Here is a 24,259-nt window from a genome sequence, read left to right as displayed (position 1 = left end):
TATGGAAGCGCAGAAAGACAGTCACGTGCGTCTCTTTGCCAAAGTAAAGTCCCACCCCCCACCAAATGCCACAATCACAAAGACGTCTTTACTTAGATCTCTCATTTAAGATATCTGAGTGAGACATCTAAGTGTGATTGTGGGATGTGGGGAGGGGAAGGGTGGGAATATACTTTACTTTTATTTATTTAGCATTTTTTTTATACCGCCCAAAACTTTTATGCCCCCGCTCACACATGATTGTGTTTTCTGCTGTTCAGGGCGAGGAGGGAGCACAGGAGCCTTACACCATGGCAAACAAAGCTTACAGCCCTTTCTGGATCCCGGAAGGCATCACAGCGTTGTGCTAACCTGGGCTGCACATCTACAGCAACTCTCTGCATTCACCTTCCGCGCAGTAGCGCTCGCTCGCACTGTCTGGATTAACGCGCGAGCCACTCAAGAAGCCGCCTGCAAAGACCAGAGAACTACAAATCCCGACAAGCCATGCAACACGCGCGGCGGGAGGGGGTTACTGTTTCGGCTGCCCCGCAGTGAGGCAGAGAACGCCGAATCACGGTCAGTCTCTGAACCGCGCCGCCTTCTGGGCGCTGTAGTTTCAAGGGGAGATTTGTGGACGGGCGATCGGTCAAGTCGCGATGCATCTCGGGAGGTGTAGTCGAGTCGAAACTACCGACAAACCAGTGGCGGCGGCGGTCAGTAGTATTTGAGACGCTGCAGTGGTGGCGGGGCTGCCTTTCCCCACCACAGGTAGGCGCCACTGCGGTCCGCCGCCCACTTGTTTCCCTCGCTTCGTAAGCGGCTCTCCTGCCCTGTCTCGGCTCGGTCAGGTGGCTGCGGCTGGCTTCCCTTTCGGGCTTGCGTGGGATCAGCAGCCGGAGAAGCGGAGGGGCAAGACTTCAGGCGGCCGTGGCCCGCCGGGAGGAAAGTAGTGAGGCGAAGCAATGCCCGGACCATGAGGCAAGAGGGGAGGCTGGCTGGCTGGCGAAGGGGGAATTGGGCTCCTCAGGCGGGCCTCCCTCCTGGGTCTCGGGTCAGGGGCTTGCATGCTTTGGCGCCACCCCCAGAGGAATTAGGCTGCTGTTCTGCCGGGGCTGGGGAAGCATTATAGGGGCTTGTGTGTGGCCTTTCCTAGTCGCCTCTCCCAGTTCCTCACCTCTTCTCGCCGCTCCCCTTCAGGGTAAGGCTGCAATCCCTCGCACGCTGCCCGGTAAGGTTGCCAGTCTCCAGGGTGGCCTGCAGTCTCCAGGAGTCGCAGTTCACCCCCCAGGTGGTTACTCTCGAAAGCAGTGCTGGAGGTTTTAATGGCTTGGGGTTGTGAAAAATATTGGGGGTGGCGGAATCTCCAGGCAAAGGTTCAGTCTGAATTGGCCGTCCTATTTGCTTGGGTATAATTGCTGCCAGCTCGCCGATTTACTTCTGTGCAAACGTGTCTAGGGTTGTGCTACACAGCAGCCCTTGAGATGGGGAGGTTGGCTTGCTTGTTTGAATTGCAAATTGCTGTCTTATCCCAAACCGAAAGTGGTGCTTTAAGGCATCAGTCGTAGACCCTTCCTGGGATTAAGCCCTATTGAACTAAATGGGATTTATTTCTGAGCAAACATGCTATGAATTGCACTGTAAAAGATTTTGGCCACAATCATATGTGTGCTTGTTAGACAGAGAAGCCCATTTGAACTGAATGGGACTGTTGAGTAACATGCATAGGATTGCATTGTAATAAAATGTTGGAATATAAATTTGTGTAGTTTGAAGCCCACTTCATCAGAGACATGAAATGTTATCATTAGTTGGTGACTATATACATACATGTACCAGAGAACAATTTTATGTAGTGGAAGCAAATGACAATGAGATTCCAAAGGTACTGTGTCGGATTATCATACGCTCCACCTCTTGGATTTTATAACCCTTTGGCCAGATTGTTTGTACACCTCCCTAAACTCTTGTCTCTGGATGGTTTATAGCAAATATAACATAAAAGGTTAAAGCAACAATTAAAACATTAGAACAGTTTAAATATATATAACTGTTTATATATTTTTCTCTTTCTGACCCACATATATGCCCATTTCCATTTGTCTGCAGTAAGGTCATGTATTGCTTAAAGTCCATGATACCTTATGGCAAAATAAATCTATTTGCCACAAGACCTTTTTCTTGTTGTAGTAATAAACTAATGAGGCTATGGAACAGATTGCTGCCTCATTCTTTCACATGTCTCTTTTCTGTCTTTCCCAGTTCTACTCTTTTCCCCAAAAAATTATCCAATCCTAGGACGCAAATTAGATCTGATCCTAGGATATATGATGCCATGTCAAGCCGTGTATATTAAAAATGAAACAAAACTTGTGGTTACATGTTTGTGAGCATGTAGGATAGCATTGTGTTAAGACTGTTTACGTCTCTGCTTTCTCTTTTCTTTTCTAGTGACTGGTCTCTGGGATTCTCACAGCTTGTTGCATGTCATTGTATTGCTTTTTAAATTGGTGGCTGCAGGTAGGGATGTGCACAAATCCAGTTTTCCCAGTTCAGTTCGAGTCCGAACTGGGCTTGAACCAAACTGGGTAAGTTCAGTTTTGGCACCCCTGAACGAGGGGCCTGGCTTGGCTCAAATTCGATCCAGTTCAGGCCCAGTTCAGAGGTGCCAGGGAGGGTTTTTTGTTTTTTTTTTTAAATGACAGACTTACTGCCTCCTAAGCCCTCGAGGGGTGCTGCTGGCAACCACAATGGGTCTCTTTCGTTTCCACCTCCCCCCGCTGGCCTCTCCCGGGCCGGGCACATGCATGTTGGCCTCCAAAATGGTCACTGCCACATCAGAAAGGGCCAAAAAAAAAAAAAACCCAAAAATGACCCGGAGGGAGACCAGTGGGGTTGGGGGGACCACTGCCATGGCAGCACCTCTTGAGGCTGCCGAACAGGGGGAGGAATTTAAAAAAACCATTGTAGAACCCCTGAGTCACCTCGAGGGTAAGCCAGTTCACACATCCCTAACTATTGGCTTTCTTGGGGCATTGGGGTGGATTGGTCAGCTTTGCTTGGGCAAGCATTTGGTGGTACAGGGCAGATAGGTATTTATCAGCACATTGTAATTTCTCATTAGACTTTTAAAATAAAGATTATTTTCCTTGAGCCATTGTGCACAAGTGAGTTACAATGTGGTGCATATGTCATCATTGAGCTGCAGTTCCTAATAGCTGGTTAAGAGCCTGTTGCCTCACATGTCCAGCTCTTGGACAGTTTGGAAAGATCCATATGGGTCTTATTCCCTGCACAGTAGAATGATATTGTATTCTAGTTAATGGATCACCAGATTTTCCCAGTAGTGGTTACTAGGGACTGTCTGAAAATAACTACCAGAAGAATTATAACAAGCTCTGGCCTTGGAGTTAAAAAGCAGGTGCTGGTAAAACAAAACTGGGTTTATCGTGCTACACAACCTAACTTAAAACATTTAATTGAGCAGTTGTTGTAGGGGTAGTCATTGCTGTTGATTTGGGTGTATCTGCTTTAGCACTGTTTTGTATTAGTTGTATTTTTTGTGCATGGTTTTAGGAGAAAGCAGAACCATAGTCTTCTAGTCTCCTTTCTTAAGCCATTTAGAAAGGTAGCCATATAGTCTGTTGCAGGAAAAACAGCAGTTAACAAATTTATTGTAGCATATGCTTTTGTGGATTAGAGCCAGTAATGAAGAGCTCTTTTTGTGGACTAGAGTTCCCGAAGCAGACTCTAGTCCATGGAAGCTTATGCTACAATAAATGTTAGTCTTTAAAGTACCATAAGTCTTTCCCCCGCCAATGCCAGTGCTGAATTAGTGCCTTAGTCCATAGATCTTTACACACAGGCTGCTTGCCTCACTGAATATTCTGCTGAGGAACAGATAATTGATGCCAGGTTGGGAAGGTGTGTGTGCTTTCACTCACATGTGTGAAGATCAGATAGGTTTAGGGGTGTGGGGAGGTAAAAAAATCGGAGAGAAACAGACTTCAGCCATTGATTTAAATTACATTAGCTTCACTGCATTGTCTGAGAAGAAAGAGAAAGAAATGGCATAGTAAGACTGATTTTAGTGGAGTTTTTTTATCAGTATAATAGAGGACTATATTTAAAACTTAGAAAATGAGTTGTAGCAAAAAAAAATTGCTCTATTCACAGTAGAGCCTCTTATGCTCAGAGTTTATTTTTTAAAAAGCTACCATACAGTATTCAATAAATTTTTGGCACATATTGCATACATAAATGCAGCATCTCTACATCTGCATTGCTTTATTCTCCCTGGATTTAGAAGCATGTGATTGAGTTGTCGCCTGCTTTCTCAGGTTCTGAGACTCTGAGACATCTACGAATTCACTTGCCAGTAATGAGTGCTTCCAAGCCCCGGTGAGGAGGACACCCAGCACCACACAGTTCTCCTCCTCAGAGTTTTCATTTCCAGGGCCATTTTTGAGAAGGTGAGAAACAGTAGGAATCCTTTCTGAGCAGTAGGGAAGGGCTCCCACTGTTTCTTAGCATCCCATATCTCTGTGCAAATGACAGACCTACCGTACTTCTCTCCTAATTAACACCTCTCTCTCTCTATGCCAGAAAATGATCTGAGAGAAGAGGGGATTGGTAGGGACCACAAATAATGGCTTGCTTGTGGCAGTGGTGTCACCCTAAGTGGCACAGTGGGGAAATGATTGACTAACAAGCAAAAGGTTGCCAGTTTGAATCCCTGCTGGTACTATATTGGGCAGCAGCAATATAGGAAGATGCTGAAAGGCATCAGGAGGAAGCAATGGTAAACCCCTCCTGTATTATACCAAAGAAAACCACAGGGCTCTGTTTGTCACCAGGAGTCCACACTGACTCGATGGCACAACTTTACCTTTAGTGACCTAAGCCTAAATTTGTGGGTGCCTGGAGACTCTTATCATGTAGCTTTCTGGGAGAAGAAAAACCTTGTATGTTGTTCCTGCTGAACACGGTAAGAGAGAGAAACGGAAAGGAAAAAGAGATTGAATAATGTGAGAGAGAAGTGGGGCTTCAGAGAGATGGCTGAGGGAAAAGGACAAATAGATAACAGAGCTCTTTGCAGAGACGTAAGTTTTGGGCGGTGTAAAAATATGATAAATAAATAAATAATAAATAAAAAGAATGAATTTGCAGAGGGGATTGTAGGAGTACCAAATAACATTATGAGAAATACATTAAGACATGTTTTTAATACCAGAAACACCCATCTTATAACAAAACACAATAGCAGGGGTTGAATCAGATTAGGACCATGGCATGTGGAGAAACAGCTTAATATGGTACCTCATCTCTGTTTTCTTGTCAAATGCTGCTTCACAAAACTGCTATGTCTGCTTTGGGGAAACTGTTTGGACAATGAACTTTAGGGGGTGGAAACAGCACAAGGGGAAGTGTTAGCGTCTCCTGTGTGCACCAGGATCCCAATCTAGTTCAGCTCCCATGTGACTGTTTTTTTAAAAAAGTGTTAAGCCTACCTCTTAACTCATTTTTTGGTAACATGTAGCTTGGTCAAGTGCTGTGGAGAAGAGAAATAAAAGGAAGGGACAATGAAGAACTGCACAGAGACTTGTGGGTTGGGAAAACATAAAAAGAGGTAATAGAAATAGGATGCTGAAATAGTGGCAGAGAGGGAGGATCAGGACATGAATCAGGGTGCATTCAGCGACAGTAGAAGAGATAACAGAAGGGTGCAAAGAGATCAGTGGTGGTACAATATATTTTTGGGGATAAGATAGAAATGGATGGGAATTAACAAACAAGAAGGAAAAAGTAGTTTAAAAAACAAATTATGTATTGAAGTTAAGAGTTCTACACCTTTTATTTTTAGTTATTTTTATGAAAGGCAGTACAGAAACTTATCTCATGGCAGTTTACAGAACAATCACATTAAAATACCACAACAGTAAGCGTGCATTGAGTTGGGGGGAGGGGGGGAGTAGTAGTTCTCAGGGTGATTTTATTCATACAGTCCTCCTATATTGGATTATAGGTGTTCCATTTCAAAAAGGAAATTGATGGGTAATGTAATCCATAGGCCAGGAGATCAGATTCATGCTGAGATGATGCAGAGATACTAGAATCTAGTCCCCTAGTTATGTTTGTCAGGCAGTCATTGCTTAGAAGAAGATTAGGTTTTTTTGTTGTCTCTTCTAATTTTGTTGTTTGGATTGTGTAGTGTGACTATTAATTTAGGTTACTGCAAAAAGCATGATTCTCAAAGCGTGAATAAAATGGAATTAGTACTGACTTTGTTTAACTCATAGAAGGAATGGTTGTTTTCTTTCATTGGATGGTATGATTCTTGCAGCAAAATGTGTGATAGAGCCATATTAAACTTTAATACATCAGTCAATTAAAAATGAGGCTATGCTGAAGTAAACATTGCTGCTTTATGCAACATCTTATGTAGCAGCTAGAATAGTTGTTTTCATATGTTTGTGTAATGCTTCAAGCCTATAATGCAAAACCATGGTTGGTTAGCCAAAGCATTGTTTTGTGTTATGCTTGAACCCAAACCTTAAACCTTGGTTACTTTGGGGGCATAAACCAAGATTTGATACCATGGTTTGACGTTAGTTTGCAAGCCAGTTTGTGCTAACTCTGGTTTTACATCAGGGATTCTCAACCTTTTAAAGCAAGTGAACCCTTCTGTCATAAACCTACAGCTCAGGTACCCCATAAAGATTTTATGTGTATGTGTGGCTGCAAAGGGCTCTGAGTACCCTTCCTAGGAGCCCTTCTAGTACCCCGTGTTGAGAACCTTTGTTTTAAGCTATATGTTATCGGACTTAAAAAATATAATAAAAAACTACTTCCATTTGTTTCCAGATGACTGAAGAAAGTGAACAAGGGGTTATTGCTTAAATTCTACAGTCAAGAACTATAAACTTTCTTAAGCTTCCTAATGAAGGATGGCTACCCCATATGTTCCTGTTCCAATTCCCATAGGAAGTTCTACTAATTTTACCACAAATAGAAACCAAAGAAGATCATCTCTTGGGAGTATTTCAACATGTTCAGATTATTCCAAAGGGCAGCTGGAGGAGTCTTCAAACAATAGTTTTAAAAAGATGAGCGTCCCCAGTGAGATTGGTGCAACTTCATCTCCTTGTAATAGCCCACTTGTTAGGACTAAAATTATGGGTGTGGACGCATCTATGGAATACCACACTCAGCCATCAGAAGATATTGAGCAAAATATAGACGCTGGGAGCTGGGAAGATCGACCTGCTACACCTACAATATTAGGTTATGAAGTGATGGAAGAGAGAGCCAAATTCACTGTAAGTTGTGCTTTTTCTTTTCAAACTTTTTTCTTCAAACTTTTTTTGACTCTAGTTGACCCTGACTCGACGGCACAGCTTACCTTTACTAAAGTGTGCCATCAAGTCGATTTTGACTCCTGGCGCCCACAGAGCCCTGTGGTTTTCTTTGGTAGAATACAGGAGGGGTTTACCATTGCCTCCTCCCGCGCAGTATGAGATGATGCCTTTCAGCACCTTCCTATATCGCCCGATTCTGGGAAACATGCCAGCAGGGATTCGAAAAATTAAAGGACAGATGAGAGAAATCTCTGATAATACAGACTCAGTTAATTGCTTCCCAAAATGTAATGTGAAGTTTGAGACACTCATGTATTGTGAGGTTTTCATTATTCTCAATATGTGAAGTAGATTTCCTACAGTTCTACAAATGGCTACTGCTATTAGAAGTGAAATGTTATCCCTAGCACCTCCCAATGCTATGTGCCTACATACTGCCATTTTCATTCTACAGTCACATACGAAGCTTCCATGTACAAAGTCAGATCTTGGTCCATCTAGCTCAGTATTTTCTACAGACTAGCAGTGGCTTCTCCAAGGTTATAGGCAGAAGTCTCTCTCAGCCCTATCTTGGAGATGCCAGGGAGGGAACTTGGAACCTTCTGCATGTAAGCAAACTAATGCTCCTAACTTCCAACTGCAGGTCTAATTGTACTTACTGAGAAGTAATAGATTCTAGTCAATGGGGCTTCCTTCTGAGTAAGTCTAGTTGGGCTCCTAGCATCAGTGTGCATAACTTGCAGAAATCTTTTAGGTTCACAAAAACATTTTTAAAAATGGAAAATCTGAATTCCATTAATTGGCTTTTCCTGGGCATGGTAAAGGAGTATGAAACAGTTGTTGGTTTTTTCTAACTTGGGTAAACATTTGGCAAGCTTTGATCACACTTGTTCCATTCCTCAAACAATGAATGGTTGTCAGTTTTCAAATAATTACAGTGTAATATGAGTAGGCTGCATTGCTCGTACTATTTATTGGAGCTTGTCTAATCAATCATTTGTTTAACAGGTTTACAAAATTCTTGTTAAGAGAAATCCAGAGGAAAACTGGGTGGTTTTCAGAAGGTATACTGATTTCTCCAGGCTTAATGATAAGGTAAATAAGGCCAAATTAGCTAAGATCTTCAGTTCTTAATGAACCAGGTTAACATTTTTTTGTATGGGTAGTTCATAAATTACTTTGAATAGGTTTTTAAAATGGCATTGTGTTGCCCTTTTGTGTTATCATACAGTTAGTAAATATAACGAAATGCTACATGTATAAAAATGTTCCTTAGTCATTTACCAGAAACAACCAAATGTAGAATTGTCCTTCTGCATGGTATTTAACTTATAAACACCTGTTGTGTATATAGTGTGGCTGGGTCAACTTGGTCAAGTTTGACATGAGTTCTTTACCAGTTGTATTTAATGCCAGTGAAGGCTGTTTGTTGTGAAATAAAAGCTTTTTTCCAAAGCATTCAACTCCTCACCACATAGTAGGGATGTGCCCGAATGTTCTTTGGCACCGGTGGGGGTAGTTCTTTAAGGGCGGGGGAGGGTGCACTCACCCCTCCTGCTGCATTTTCCCCGCCGGCACTCCATTATTTTTAAGCCTCTCAGGGCGGCAGCGTTCCTCCCTGCCGCCCCCGTTTCCCCCATCGGCCGGAAGTGGATGGAAGTATCGGGCGCGCATGCATGGCAGACAGGCACACGTATGCTTGCTACTTCCGGCCAATGAGGGGAACGGGGCGGCAGGGAGGAACGCTGCCGCCCTGAGGGGCTTAAAAATAAGGGCGCGCTGGCGGGGGAAATGCGGCGGGAGAGGTGAATGCACCCTCCCCCTGCCCTTAAAGAACTACCCCCGCTGGCACCGAAATGACCCCCGGAGCCAAAACATTTCGGAGTCCTTTATAACGGCCTCCGAAACGTTTCTGGCACATCCCTACCACATAAGTAGCTGCTTAAACATTTACCACATGGCAGCTGCAACTTTCTGCAAAGACATCCACACAGTAAACCCAATGCTATAAGGCCTTCTACGGTCTTCTACTTTCCTAAATTTCTGAAACTGATCAGTGTAATGGGATATACACAGGATACTCTTGAATGAGGACTGGAGATGGCAAAGCAAAGGGGTGTTCAAGAAAATTCCTCTCAGCTGTGTTACTTTAGTGCTCAGCTCACTATCCTATAAGAACTGGATTGCTGTGGATGTTTATTTACATGGCATACTGTGATCTGTGTAAAGTGATTTGGCTCTAGTGAAGTATGAGAAGTGCTATATGAAACTGGTAAATGAAGAACTAATCCAAACATAAGTTTCTCTTCGAAATACAGTACAGTCTAGGAGCTGAGGAATTATTTGCAAGCCATTAGCCCTCTGCTGGTTTCCATTTTCTTTGTGGGGTGAGGAGCTCATCTGTAAGCCTGTTGCGTAAGGATTAGCTGCTGAGTGACTAAGATGCAAAGTGATGGCCTATGCAGGCTGTCATAGTGAATAACAAAACCTCTAACTGTAAGGAAACCCACAGTGTGTGGACTAGGCACTTGCTTATGGCTAGATGAAAGCTGAGGAGCTGTTGCAACTCTTTAAACCAGCTTGACCTGGCACCCTTTGCTGTAAAGTCTCAATGAAAGAACTCATTGGATATAAATCGTACGTAGCTTTGCACTAGATTTTTTTTCCCTGTTTTTGTTTTTTATTCCTTTTTTGCTGCTACTAAGAATATTGATATACTGCTTTTCCACAAAAGTCCCCAAAGCATAGAGAAATGCATAAAATGGTTCCCTGTCCCCAAAGGGCTCACAATCTGAAAAAGAAACATAAGATAGACACCGGCAACACCCACTGGAGGGATGCTGTGCTGATGCTGGATAGGGCCAGTTGATCTCCCCCTGCTAAATAAAGAGAATCACCACTTTAATAAGGTGACTCTCTGCTCAGTTAGCAACAAACAAAAATGGTGGGGTGCAGAGGAGAGTCTAGTACAAATTAACTTATTACCATAACCTTCTGGACTATTTTTTTAGCTGAAAGATATGTTTCCTGGCTTTCGATTGGCACTTCCACCAAAGCGCTGGTTCAAAGATAATTACAACCCTGACTTCCTAGAAGATAGACAGCTGGGACTCCAAGCATTTTTACAGAACCTGGTGGCTCACAAAGACATTGCTAACTGGTATGTGATTGTCTTAAGATGTTAACAATAGAATACTTTTCTTTAGTGTTGAAGTATTTTGTTAATAGTTTGAGTTATGTTGCTTAACACTCTGAATTGTACAACTACTTTTCCATTGTTGGTGAATAATTGTGAAGAATAATCCTTCCCTATGAATCATGGATTTTAAAAGTGGATGAATCAAGTAATGACAATTCCCCGATAGATAAGCAATTGTTCAAGGAAAATTCTCTCTGCTGCTGTTTTGTGGTTCGATGAGCAGGTAGTGACAGAAGCAGGGTTTCTTTGATATCCTATATGCTATCAGCTCTGTTGTGTGATCTTCTTGACCTTCTGTTCTTGGATCTCTGTCATCTGATAGTATATTTGAAGCTTGCCAAAGACATTCATTTGCACCATTGGGTTATGCAAATGTATAGAACCTGCTCAGAACTGGTTGTGGAACAAGTTTCATGTAAGAGTTTCTGCTGCACAGTGCTTAGTTGTGTTGTGTTGTGTTTGATATCTTTTTATAGGACCTAAAATATCTGGCATAAAGAACTGGATTTTTTAAAACAAGGTTGATGCCTTAAAAGAAATCTTACATGCATAGTAATAACTGTATTCGCCAAATTGGACCAAGCCAGCATGATGTTGTGTTTATAGTTTTCTAAGATACACATTTCTCTGGATAGTTTCTCCCTGGCACTTTTCTGTGGGTGCCGCTTCGCTTGACACTAGAATCGTGTTCGTAGAAACAGGGCTAGTTTCCCCACGTACAATAAATGCATGCTCCACTTCCTGTTTTGTTCATGTTCAAATGCACATCTGCAATATGCCTATAAGTGTACAAGCTTATTCATGTAGGCAGCACTCTACACAGTCAAGAACACTGCTTTTTCAGAGTTGCCAGTTACATGAAACATTGTCTACATACGCGCGTAGGTACAGTACATGCTTGAATCTGCGTAAGATGGGACTAGAATCTGCTTCATCTCATTCATTGTACATGCAGACTTGTTATCTGTTTGTCTGAACAGATTAGGTCAAATGGGATTTTGCTATTGAGAGTCTTCGTGTATATTGTTCCTTAATACATTCTTTGCTTTGATTATAATTCCATTTGTTCAAAGTCGTTATTTTAAAAACAACATTCCGGAGTGGCTAATGAAAGTATATTCTCTTGTTAATGGCTTCATACCTGCATATTTATAAACACAGTCTTATTAGGGTAAATATTATTGACAGTTCACTGTGATGGCCTGACAGTAGCAGCAGCAGCATCAGTTGAAAATACTAGAGGCATTAAAGAGTACATAGCCTTGCTGCTTAAAGTGATGCCTCATCTGAATCAAATGTATTCTTAGGGAGAAATACTAAGATCATCAGTACAGAGTATATACATGGTCACAAAATGTGTGTTGCCTGGAGGCATAAACAAAATTAACTCAAATTGTCTCCTTTGTCTGTGAATATGCATATTTGCATTGTTGATCTTGAAAAAGAAGTTAAACCTGTAGCACAGATGTCTAGATTATTGTTTCTCACAGATTGGAGCAGAGTCACTTGTAGCTCCACCCTGTCCTAGAGAAAAATTTAAGCAAGGGATTTGATCTGCTATTGTTGACTTAGATTAGAAAGCCAAGTGTATATGTCTTTCACTGCCCTGCTGCAACTTTCTTCAGAAGACACCTGCCTTTTGATGCTATCACTTTTTTCTTACAAGTATGACATAAGCAGTTGCAGAACAAAACTTGTTACTAATATACATTTGCCAGCATTTATTTAAAGATACAGCATGTATATATTTGTGAGCCTCTTTGGAACTGTGAGCCAACTTGGCATTCTTTGTGCTATATAAACTATTTTGAGAACTTTTTTAAAAAAACGGGTACATAAAAATTCTTAACATCAACATCAGTTGAACCCTAACCCCTGCTAACTTGGCAAAGAGGCACCTTTTAATGTGGTGATTCTCTTTATTTAGCAGGGGGAAAGTAACTGGCTGTATCCACCCACATCACAGTACCTCCAGTGACTGTTGCTGGTGTCTATCTTATGTTTCTTTTAGATTGTGAGCCCTTTGGGGACAGGGATCCATCTTATTTATTTATTATTTCTCTGTGTAAACCGCCTTGAGCCATTTTTTGGAAGGGCGGTATAGAAATCGAATAAATAATAATAATTAGAACCTCCAAGAGTTGCATGACAAACAAGACTTTCTGCAGATCTTCAAAGTTCAATTGATGTTGCTGTTAAGAATATGTATGTACCCGTTTTTAACAAAAGTTCTCAAAATGGTCATTTGCCAGCATTCATCACTTAAGATACAAATTTTGTAAGTTATGCTCTAAATTGTGCAGTAACTCAATAATTTGGTCTAAATGTGTTAAAGAACAAGTGAAATCCATGGTGAAGAAGACAATAGTGAGAAGCAGTGCTTTCATATAATAAACTATTCCCAGATGGCCATTTGCAAGCTCATTCCATATCTTTTCAAAAGAACAGTTCAACCATGAAGATAGACCACTGTACATATAAGTGTTTGGAAAGCGTCAGCTATTATAACTCAAATGAAGCAAAGCAGTATTGTCTCTGCTTTTCTAGATAGGTTATTTGGCTGGCTGAATAAATGTTATGGGTTAGAACTGCATAGAGGTCCCTCCATCTGAATGACTGTGTGTGCTTGGGCGCTTCCTCTGAAGTTAGCCCACCAGTGCCTTGCAAATACTGGGACTTAGGCTACCATGTGAAAACAGGCAAGACACTGAGAGGGACTACTTCATTTCAGTGGCTTGCAATGTGAAGTTGCCTCCTTTTTTTTGTTGCCTTTCTAGCAGCAGCCATGCTGGATTTCCTATGATTGGAGCTTTAGCATGGCCTTCTCAAAAGAGATTACTCCATGCAATTTGAGACATACAACTTCTAATCAAAACTATATGTTAGAAAGGTAGACTGTTTAGAAATGATTATATACACTATTGTCCCTGTAAAACTTGCTTGAAAGAAAAGGCATCCAAGTAGCTAAATGCTTGAAGCCTTAAATTCATCGTCAACAAAAGTTATTAGGTCAACTGCCAATGTAGTCAATTGTAGCACATAAACAACTGAGGCTGGGGGCAGGGAGAACCCCATTCTTATCTGGTTGAAAAACGATCCCTACATTCTCACCTGGAAGCAATATTTTCTAAAGATAGGTAGAACATGGTTGTTTGCTCATCTAGTGCACACACAGGCAGTACTTTGGGCAGTGGCTCCTTCATTTGGCACAGTTATCAAATAATAACTTGGCCAAGGTGGGGATCCTTAGATCTGCAATTATTATTAATTCAGTTTCTATACTGCCCTTCCAAAAATGGCTCAAGGTGGTTTACACAGAGAAATAATAAATAAATAAGATGGATCCCTGTCCCCAAAGGGCTCACAATCTAAAAAGAAACATAAGATAGACACCAGCAACAGTCACTGGAGGTACTGTGCTGATGCTGGATAGGGCCAGTTACTCTCCCCCTGCTAAATAAAGAGAATCCCCACGTTAAAAGGTGCCTCTTTGCCAAGTTAGCAGGGCTAACAATTAAGAATTCCCATTTGGATTTTTCACTCCCCCCTTTCAATAGCAAGCTTCTGTGCTCTGTATCAAGCTGCTTTGAAACTTCCCTCTTGCTTCAAAAGTAGCTTGACCTGACGTGTAAGAAACATAAGTAGGACCTGACGTGTAAGAAACATAAGTCTCCTTCAGCTTTTGTTAATGGTGCCTGCATTCCAGGCCATTATAATTTTGAATTTCAATTTAGAACTTGGTTTACACTCTAATTTTTTTAATCTAGTCTTAAAAATAAAGTCCAAAGTAGTATTCTTTGTTACTCTGTCTTCCTTTTCAAATGGTTTAAGTTTGAGCCCATAAAAGTTCCTAGCTTACTTGGGTAGGGCAGTTTCTCCCCAGTTTGGTGTTGGGAGATTTATGGCTGGAGGAAGGATGAACAGGAGGAATGAATTCTTCTAAACATCCAAAGAGGTTTCATCAGGATCCTGGGGCAGCAATGCTGTTTTCTTCACTACTTGTATACCACACTCATTGGGCAGCAGTAGCTTCAGCAGGACTTGAAATTCTGCTCATGGTTCTTGGCAGCTGGATCCTGCTGGTTGCCATTCTTTCTTTTGAATGTGCCAGGGAACACATTAAGTTGTCCTTTCACCTGGTTGCCTATGGTGTATGGTAGTTTAAAAAACCTATCATAATAGACACATGCATACTGAAGACAGTAAGAGGTTTGTGGCAAATACTTGAGCCCATTTACTGAAATAATGCAAATATTTTGTTTTACTAAAACCACTTGCTAACTTCCAGAAAATCACTTTATGTTATGTGTATCCTCATTTTGACTGTTTGATGCCAATTCCTTTTTCTCCCTTTTGAAGCCTTGCAGTAAGGGAGTTTCTTTGTTTGGATGATCCACCTGGGCCATTTGATAGCCTTGAAGAGAGCAGGGTAAGTGCAATATAGTAGCTTCTAGAACAAAAAAAACTCTCAACTGCACTTCAGTTTGACTTGTGTTTTTGTAACATGTAGCTAGATATTATTTTCTTCATAGAACAGCTAGTGTTCGTTCCTGATTCACCATAGCCATAAAAAATACATGTCTGCTACACAGGAGGAAAAAAGCATCAAATGAATAATCCATGGACTGTACATTAGCACATAACAAGCAGCAGAAAATGGAAGACGACAACCAGCAATGGAGCAGACATCACTAAAAACGACCAGGGTTGGGGAAAGAATGAGTGGGTTGTTGAGGGTGGGAAAAGAATAGGGAATAGTAAGGAATAATTCTCACAATTTAATTTAACCACCATTCAGATTCTTAGTTTTGCTTTAACTCTTGGCTTAGCCACTGAATTCTTCTTTGTCTCTGCCTTTAATTTATCATTTATTCTTCTACCCATACTGAATATAATTTGACTTCTCAGTTTCAAATTTCAATAACAAAATATCACTTTTTGGATTGAGTTGTTTGGTTTAATACTACAGTACTCTGTTTTGCATCTTTAATGCCCAGAGACGTAAGTTTGGGGTGGTATAAAAATATGTTAATAAAATACATAAAAATAAATAATGCCCTCGATTATGGTTTCCCATGTTTAGGGGAAAATATTGTTACATGTTTATAATACAACATAACTATATATCTGTTCAATCTTGCTTTCCTAGGGCATCTGATTTTGCAAACAGTACAAAACATTTAATTTCTGAAATTGGAAAAGGACTCACTGAGTACATGCAGTGTATCAAACAAACTGGTGCCTGTAGACCATTCTGAGTATGAGTGACTATGAACCAGCCAGTTGCTTGACTAACACATTATGTTCTTGTTCTCTTAATCCAGTTCAAATTATCAGTGTCATTTCAAGGCAAAACTGTGTCCATTCAATAAACTTGCTTAGATATTTTGAATATAGTTTATTTATAAATGCTAAGCACACTTAATACAAATCGTGCCTTTCAGTAAATAAAAGGCATGCTTTAACTGACACTGAGTTATATTTTTAAGGTTCCTTATAACTCAATTCAAAGTTCTTATTTATTTGGCATGTTTATATCCTCTCTTTCCTATGCTCAAGGCAGCATGCAATGTTGTATTAAAAACAATTCATCATTCAGATAGCAATAAAAGCAGATGCTGAAGGGAACCTTTATAACAAAAGCAAGCTAATACATACCAAAGACACCAAAGCCGTCAATACAAATTGAAAACCATTTTAATTGAGTTTTTAAATTATATTCAAAGCAAGAGACCAAGGGACAAGACAGATCTTGTGCAGCAGGGAATTTGAAAGCCTTTCTGCCGCTAACAATTTATTTAAAATATGTATATCCCACCCCTTCAGTGCAGTACAAGAAGGCAGCCTTCTGCATGCTCGCCAACCAACCATCATTCTATTTGCTGTCCCAGTGCTCTGCACTGTACTTCGGTTTCTATGAACTTTTGCTTTGCTTCAGTAATGTCTGACCTCGTTAACAACTATTACATTAAGGGACTGAGAGCATTGTGTCTGCACTAGCCTGTGGTGAATACCTCTGTGTGCTACAGTTCTAAATGAGGATCACTGCCAGGTTATCTTTTGTTCAAATAAGTTAGTGATAAATTATGACATGCAAACTTCTCATTATTAATAGGAAGCCTGCAATTAAGAAATAGAACAGTAGGCTCTCTGTCGATGCTTTGCAGTTTCCTGTACTAAATGGATGTATTTGCATAATACTTCACAATAAATTAGGAGCGTTCAAAGTTGTAAAACTTCTTAGGCAAACTTTGAAAAACAGAAATAAAGAAAAGACTTTCATAGAGCAGGTTCAGCTGATGGCCCGGAAGTATGTCAGAGCTAGCTGGAGGTTCCTGGAGAGCATGCACTCATGGTACAAGACACATGTTCGGCTCACTTGTAATAAATGAACATGCCAGTGTTAGGTTCCCTCCACTATGGGGGCTAAAGCAGCAAGCTAGATGGCTGGAATGCAAGTGGAAGATAACTTGCCTTGAATCCAACAAGACACAGCATAGAGCCCATTTGAAGGCTTATGCTGTGGCAATGCATGCAGCAAAGAACCAATTCTATTCTGCACATTGCATCTGCACACTCGTGTTTGGCAGAGTTGCCCTGAGTTGTGAGGAATCTAATCTAGGCTCTCTCTGTTTTAAACCTGACTCAAGAGGCTATCTTACTGTAATGCTTTTAATGATTTTTTTGCAGATAAAATCCTTTGTATCTAGGCTGATTTGTAGTGTATCTCCACTATTTCTGCAGGGTCTGTTATGGGGAGTGTCCAGAAATCCCTCTTATAATATTAGAATGGATCTATTTCAATATGTGACTCTTGAGGATATGGACAAGCTGCTTGGAGTGGTGCGTCCCACCACCTGTTCTCTGGATCCCCACCTAACACAGCTGATTTCATCTTGTAGGGAGATTACTGGAAATGACCTAGTTAACATCACTAATGCCTCACTGAGGGAGGGCAGGATGCCTCCTTGTTTGGAGGCAACAGTTAGACCTCTTCTTAAGAAGCCTACACTAGATCCCTTGGTGATGGATAATTATAGGCCAGTCCAGCCTCCCATTGTTGGGCAAGGTGGCTGACAGAGTCTAACTGGGATTGAGACAGCCTTGGTCAGCTTGATAGAGAACATCCACGTTCTTAAGTCTTTCTCAATAGCCAGACTCAGAAGGTTGTTCTTGGAACTGGAGAGAAGAGAAATGCTTTTTGCAAGACTGTGCAGTAGTGGATTTTTTTCTTTCCCCCCCTAACTCAAGGCCCATAGCTCCCATGACTTTTCCTGGACTTCCCTAGATCTGTTTTGATGTGGCAGTGAAATCATGAAGTTACAACAAGATTTCTGTACATTGTGCTGAGGTTGCCAGTTCTGAAAGTTCTCTCAAACCTTGGATACAGCGTTGTCATTCTAAAAGGTTTTTGGAATTTTGTTGAACTATTCTCTTGTCTCACATTATTACTACTACTACTATGAATATTTATATACCGCTCTTCAACCAAAGTTCTTAAAGTGGTTTACATAGAAAACCAAAGTAATACATAAATAAAATGGTCCCCTGTCCCCAAAGGGCTCACAATCTAAAAAGAAACATAAGGAAGATACCAGAAACAGCCACTGGAGGGATGCTGTGCTGGGGTTGGATAGGGCCAGATACTCTCCCCCTGCTAAATATAAGAGAATCACTACTTTAAAAGGTGTCTCTTTGCTCAGTTAGCAGGGGTTAGACAAATGTTTCCAAGGCTTTTGTCGCAACAAAATCCTGTTTTGTGTTCTATTTACCACAATGTTCCTTCAATGTTGTCATTGTCTTGAAATTCAAAACCAGGTTATGTGCTTTTAACACTAAAAAGTACTAATGTATGGCAACCATGCACAGGATAATGTCCTCTGTATCAGTCTTCTCATTGCTCACACAAAGAAATCATTATTTTAAATCACTGATTTTTTTTCTAGGCTTTTTGTGAGACGCTAGAGGAAACAAACTACCGACTGCAAAAGGAACTTGCTGAAAAACAAAGGGAAGTGGAAACTCTGAAAAAACTATTGAGTGAAAAAGAAGCATATATAGACACAGTGAAGAAAGGAACTGGGTGCGTTGAAGGAAAACACTTAGAAACTAAGGTTTTATGTACACTGGCATTTTGGCAGTGCAAAGTTCCACCCAGTCTCTGCCCATTCCCTTTTTAATTCCCGCTTCTGCAGCCATCTATGCTGCACCTCATATAGTTGTTGGTCTCTTGGCTCTCAGGAATGGCGTTGTGACTGCTCTGGAAGCTGCAGCAATAAGGAGGTGGCAGGAAAAATGGCTTCCACTTGTGCAACATCGTGAGATCTCTGGATTCTAGCTCTACCTAGACTTCAGTCAAAAATATATGGAAAACTTCCTTATGAACCTCACAATTTAGCGAACAAGTGTAGGTATTGGAGGATTGGATTCTGAGGAGGCAGACCAGGGTTCAAATTCCCATTTGGCCATAAATTTCACTGCTGAATGACTTCAAGCCAGTCATTCTTCCAGCCTGACTTACCCCATAGGGTTTTTGGAAGGTTAAAAGGAGATTATCCCATGTAGACCATCCAGATACTCTTGGAGGAAGGGTAGGATATCAGTGAAAATGATAAATAAATCCCTTGCTTCTTACTGCAGCTCTTCCATTTCTTTTAAAAGCCATTGCTGAAAACCAAGAGACTCTTTGGACTAGCCTCTCGGACATGCAAGCTTTTGCAGTTGCAAAAGGAAATTGGGGGAGTCTCATTTGTGAGTGTGGGGAGATGTTATGTGTGTGCGTGCAGTACGTGCATGGGGCTTTTTTGATCCCATCCTGAGAAGCTTATGTACCCAATGTGAAGTCCATGTTTGCAGTCCTAGCATTTCTGTTTGAGGGTAGAAGGGCAGTCACATTGATAATTCCAAATGGTAACTGCACAGGAAGAAAACTTGTAATATGTCCTAAGGGTGATACCTTTTTCCAAGTTTTTTTTAAAGTAAGTATCGGGACTAATCCTGTTGAATAATTAACTAAATTAAATGTCATTCATGTTTGAGGATATAATTTATGAAATGTTGTTGGTTGGTTGTTTATTACATTTATAAACCACCCCATCCAGAGGGTGTTCATTGTTTTTAGTATAAAATACCATCATACTTTCAATACATAGTAGAAAAACAAGGTTGAAATATAAAACTTGACTGCTGTAATGAAAACATGTTGGTGCTTAATATGTCTTAACCCCTTGCCTGAAGTCAATCCCTCAGGACATCTCAATTAGTCATAGTTTGGAAATTCAGTGGTGGGAGGGGCTGCTTGCAGGGGAAAAATGCTTAATTGTTCCTTAGCAAAAGGTTATGTCTTAAAGTGGTGCAAATATACTTAAAGGTCTACATGAAGGATTGCTCACAAACTCATTCACTAGTTCTAGCTTAAAGATATTGTGTATCCCTTGACTCTGTTACAGGGATTTAAATCTGGAGGAAACAAAATCTCTGAGGCTGTCGGGAGAAGAGAGTGAATGCAGTGGAGAAGTAGAATCATCTGCAGTAGAGGCAGATCAGGGTGTTCTGGAAGAAGGGAACAGGTAAACTGAACTTAATCATTTCATTTTAAAACTATTATGTAAAATGCATTTGAACTTGCAGACTTGAAGCGCAGTTATCCAGGATGCTGGCTGTGCAAGATTCATTCATGGATTGCTAGGGTCTTCAGGTTGCTAGAGTCTTCTGTTTTACATAATATCAATCAATATACACAGGCCAGACTGGTTCATGTTAAACCAGCTTGCTAACCTCTACTACGTAACTGAGCAAAGAGCTACCTTTTAAAGTGGTGTGCAAGAACATTTCCAGGAGGATTGTTCTCTTTGTAGTTCAACAAATGTATATACATCATTCATCTTGCTTTCTTTCCCTTTTAAAAGGCCTTTTCATCAAACTGAAACCTACTTTTTAAAATGAGGAAGAGATTAATAGTAGTTCAGAATTGCCCCTCTCCAAAAATAAAATCTGCTAAAGATATTATGCTTGATAAAGCTGCTACTGCTTTTTATACTGCTTTTTGACAAAAGTTTACATGGTTCCCTGTCACAAAGGAATTGGTCTAAAAGATACATAGGGTAGAAACCTGCAACAGCCACTGGTGGGTGCTGTGCTGGGTGTGAATTGGGATAGTTGATTCCTCTTGCTAAGTACAGGAGGCCCTTGAATACTGCAGGGATTGTGTCCACAATACAACTCTAAATGCTGAAACCATAATATTTGAATATAAAACCTAAGCTGGAAAATGGGGTTAGGTTCTGTGCAGGCTGCTCCTGGGGATTTAGTCCAAATAGCCCACTAAAAAAAACCCAAAAAAACACCAGTCTCCACACTTCTCAGCTGTGGCCTCTTGCTCCTCATCATGTTGTCTCCCCACAGCTGCTGCCATCATTTCTCCATCTCTGCCACCACCACCTCCTTCTCTTCTTCCCCCACTGGCAGCTTCATTTCTCCACCAGTGAATGTGGCAGGGAGTGGGGCTGATGAGCTGTTTCCTCTTCTGCGTGGGAGAGAAAACAACCCATGTACCGCTGCCACCTTCATCTGTCCACAGCAGGGAGTAGGGATGTGCACTAACCTGTTCGGAGGCCCTTCTAAGGGTCTCCTAACAGGTCCGAACACTGGCCAGTTCGAACCTTCGGTGGGGGTGGGGTGGGGGGTAGAACTTTAAGGGTGGGGGAGGGTGCACTGACCCCTCCCCCCGCTTTCCCCCTGCTGATGCTGAAGTTTAGTCAAATGCCTCGGGGCCACAGCGTACCTCCCTGCCATACCTTCTGTGGCTGGAAGTACCGTGTGCACATGCTCATGCATGTCAGACATGCTCATGCGCGTGGCATACACATGTGCTCCTGGTACTTCCGGCCGAAGAAGGAGGGGTGGCAGGGAGGTACACTGTCGCCCCGAGATATTTTACTAAACTTCAGTGCCAGCGGGGGGAGGGCTATGTGCACCCTCCCCCACCCTTCAAGTCCTACACCTCTGTCAGGGAGTGGGTTGATGGGCTGTTTCCCCTCCCACAGAGACAGAAAAATTAAGGCAGCCGCTGTCGGGGAGACAACATCATCAGAAGGTGGTACCAGTGGCTGAGAAGCGGAGGTGTCTTCTGGGGTAGTTTAAAGAGGTTTAATCCTGCAATAAGTGAAACTACCCCTGCAATAATTGAATTTGAGTGCAGGGAGGTTGCTTGCGATTAGGTGAAATTGCAAATGCTGAACCTGCAATAATCAAGGGCCTCCTGTACAAGAGAAGCACCACTTTAAAAGGTATGTCTTTGTTCAGTTAGCAGGGGCTAGCAAACTGGTTTTAACATGAACCAGTCTGGCCTATGTATATAGATGGATATTATGTAAAGCAGAAGACCCTAGCTACCTGAAAATAGCTATGTCTGATTCTAGGGACAAACTGTTTATTGACTCTTTGTAGTAAAGAACATTAAATAAACATTCCAAATGTGCAAATTGGCACCATGAAATGAATATAAACAATCCAATAAATGTGTGACGAGCATATTGATCTGTTCCTACAGTTCTGAAAAAGATAATCGGGAAGCATCTTGGAGTGGTTCATTGGCTGAAAACTGTGTGCCAGAAATTGAAGTTGCTGAGGTAGCATATACTGCTGATGAAGAGATCTGAACACCACCAGCTGCCTTTACAGTAGTGTGTCTGGCACACATTGAACAAAAGCATGCAGTAGCTGTAGAATGGAAGGCAAGAGGCACAAGTTTGAAAGTTTACATAAGCCAGTCTGGGGGGGAAATTGCCATAGGAAGTATAATCGGCTGTTATCTAGTCTCTAGATATATAAATATATATAAAAAACTCTGGTTAAGGTCAGATCAAGTTATGCCTAGAATCTGATGCAATGTTCATAATTCATAATTTACCAATATGTAAAGATTAAATGTACACATGTAGATACCAGTCATGGTGGTTTATCATGTGGCATGTCACTATGTTTGCTACTAATACATGACACACTTTGTATGGGCAGCTTTTTGGTATCTGGTTTTTCAGATTCTTTATACAGGCATTTATTGTTATGCTTTGGGAAGTATAACTGTGCCATCTAGGCTTAGTATATGATAAGTATACTGCACATGGTCTGGTTTTTTTGTCATAAATGTAAATAAGTTATATGTAAATTTTTATGCAATAAAATAGGAAAGTTAGAGTACCAAAATAATAATTTGGAAATGGAAGTATGATTGGAAGGTTTATGTGATGGGAGTAAGAATCTCTTACGCTGTAGAACCTAGACACACTGTGGATGCTCACCTTCATTTGAAATAATGGAAATGCTGATGAATGGCTAACTCTTCTATAAATCCCAGGACACCTTTGCCACACAAACCTAATCACTAAATCAGCAACTCTGCCTTATATAAAGTACACTACCTCTTACTTTGTTGCTAATGCAGAAGTGCATTATTTAAGATATTTATGTTATATACAGATAGTTTGAGTTGTTGAAGCCATACTTTGCCTGCATAGTTAATTAACTAGGTGAAATCTAATTGCAGTTCTTGTTTGTATAGAATATTGTACACATGGGGACATGCTACAATGTGTTCCATAGCTTATTTTTCAGATCGTATTAAGCCCAATGATGCACTTTATAATAAAATGACTTATTGTGCCAAGTTCATTGGCTTCTTTTAGAGTTGGACCTTTGGGAAGAGGGGGGATGGGGGATGGGCTGCACAATAGTGCCTTTTTGTGTTTTGCTTGTTACAGATGTTTGCTACAGTAGTCTGGGTCAGCTTTATGAAATCTTCAAAATAATTCTGCTCAGCAGCTGTTTGCCCAAAGTGCCTTGTTTTGTCTGCTCTTCCAGTGGGAAGAATGCTGCTTTGTTCTTCTCTGTGCCACCTACTTCTTTGTTTAATGCTATTCATGTGCTGTCTCCATGTGCTAGACTTTTCAATGCTCACTTTGTATATTGGGTTATAGGGACAAAAATCTCTATAGAACTATAAAATAAAATTGTCTGGGGGAAATAAACCATTGGACTTGACAATGTTTCTTGTCTTCTGTTGAGAAAACTCTGGTCAATATGAAAAGTCCTGGAGTGTATGTTTAATTTGTCAACTATTAGTCTGTACTGTATTGTGAAGGTATTGTCTTAGTATATGAAATCATCTTAATGTTTGCTTTACATCTTTTTATTTTAATGCATTTCATTTTTTTGAATGACATAGTGGTGGTTTCTGATTATACTATCTCCTTTTATGTCTGCTACCAACCTATTGTTGAAACATCCAACTAGGCACCTGAAGGTACTCCTCCACTTCTGCATTCAGCAGTGCTGACAAAGGGATCATGCAATGAAATATTTGAGCAGCTTAAGTAGGTTGAAAGACTACTATTCATTCTGCTTACCTGTCGAGCAGTCTCTCTGGTTGCTCTGTGGGTCATTAAAAAGCCCCAACCACACCAACTTGGCCTTTGTGAAATCTGACTGAGCTGCATGCAGGATCTGCTGTTCCTTCCTTAGATCTAATGACCCTAACTGTAGAAATCGGATAAGAACTCTTCTGTAGAGGGCTGTAATAGCAATTTTGGTATAGAAACAGCTTTCTGGTCAGGGCCATGAAGCATTAGCTGAAAATTAATTTGTGAGATGTCAGACCTACATACAACTTTGCAGATCATTTGAGATGTTCAGGCAAGTATTGGGTCATATTAAATAATTCAAA

The 24,259-nt window shown here is 41.0% G+C and overlaps 1 protein-coding gene across 4 annotated transcripts; it reads left to right on the top strand.

Annotated features, from left to right (window-relative positions):
- The first annotated feature begins 423 nt into the window (after positions 1–423).
- Positions 424–23,580, top strand: SNX16 (sorting nexin 16). 4 transcript variants are annotated; one of them, XM_053244363.1, is made up of 9 exons: positions 620–750; positions 2,431–2,499; positions 6,844–7,298; positions 8,346–8,432; positions 10,349–10,497; positions 14,896–14,965; positions 18,483–18,619; positions 19,986–20,105; positions 22,088–23,580. In XM_053244363.1, the coding sequence occupies exons 3-9, from the start codon at positions 6,927–6,929 to the stop codon at positions 22,194–22,196; spliced, it is 1,044 nt and encodes a 347-aa protein (XP_053100338.1). In that variant the 5' UTR covers positions 620–750; positions 2,431–2,499; positions 6,844–6,926; the 3' UTR covers positions 22,197–23,580. The 4 variants fall into 4 exon arrangements, with proteins under 4 accessions (XP_053100339.1, XP_053100336.1, XP_053100338.1 ...); XM_053244364.1 differs by lacking the exons at positions 620–750; positions 2,431–2,499 and adding an exon at positions 424–558; XM_053244361.1 differs by lacking the exon at positions 2,431–2,499 and having other exon boundaries at positions 601–750.
- The last annotated feature ends 679 nt before the right edge of the window (positions 23,581–24,259 follow it).

Source organism: Hemicordylus capensis, chromosome 4 (assembly GCF_027244095.1).
Source record: "Hemicordylus capensis ecotype Gifberg chromosome 4, rHemCap1.1.pri, whole genome shotgun sequence".
Lineage (NCBI taxonomy): Eukaryota > Metazoa > Chordata > Lepidosauria > Squamata > Cordylidae > Hemicordylus > Hemicordylus capensis.
Note: the sequence above shows the minus strand (reverse complement) of the source record. Positions and strands in the feature narration are given on the sequence as shown.

Excerpts from the sequence above, each read along its gene's own strand:
- SNX16 (XM_053244364.1), top strand. The coding sequence starts at position 6,927 with ATGGCTACCCCATATGTTCCTGTTCCAATTCCCATAGGAAGTTCTACT. Across the intron at positions 14,966-18,482 it reads ATAGCCTTGAAGAGAGCAGG|GCTTTTTGTGAGACGCTAGA; the intron begins GTAAGTGCAATA and ends TTTTTTTTCTAG. Across the intron at positions 18,620-19,985 it reads ACAGTGAAGAAAGGAACTGG|GGATTTAAATCTGGAGGAAA; the intron begins GTGCGTTGAAGG and ends ACTCTGTTACAG.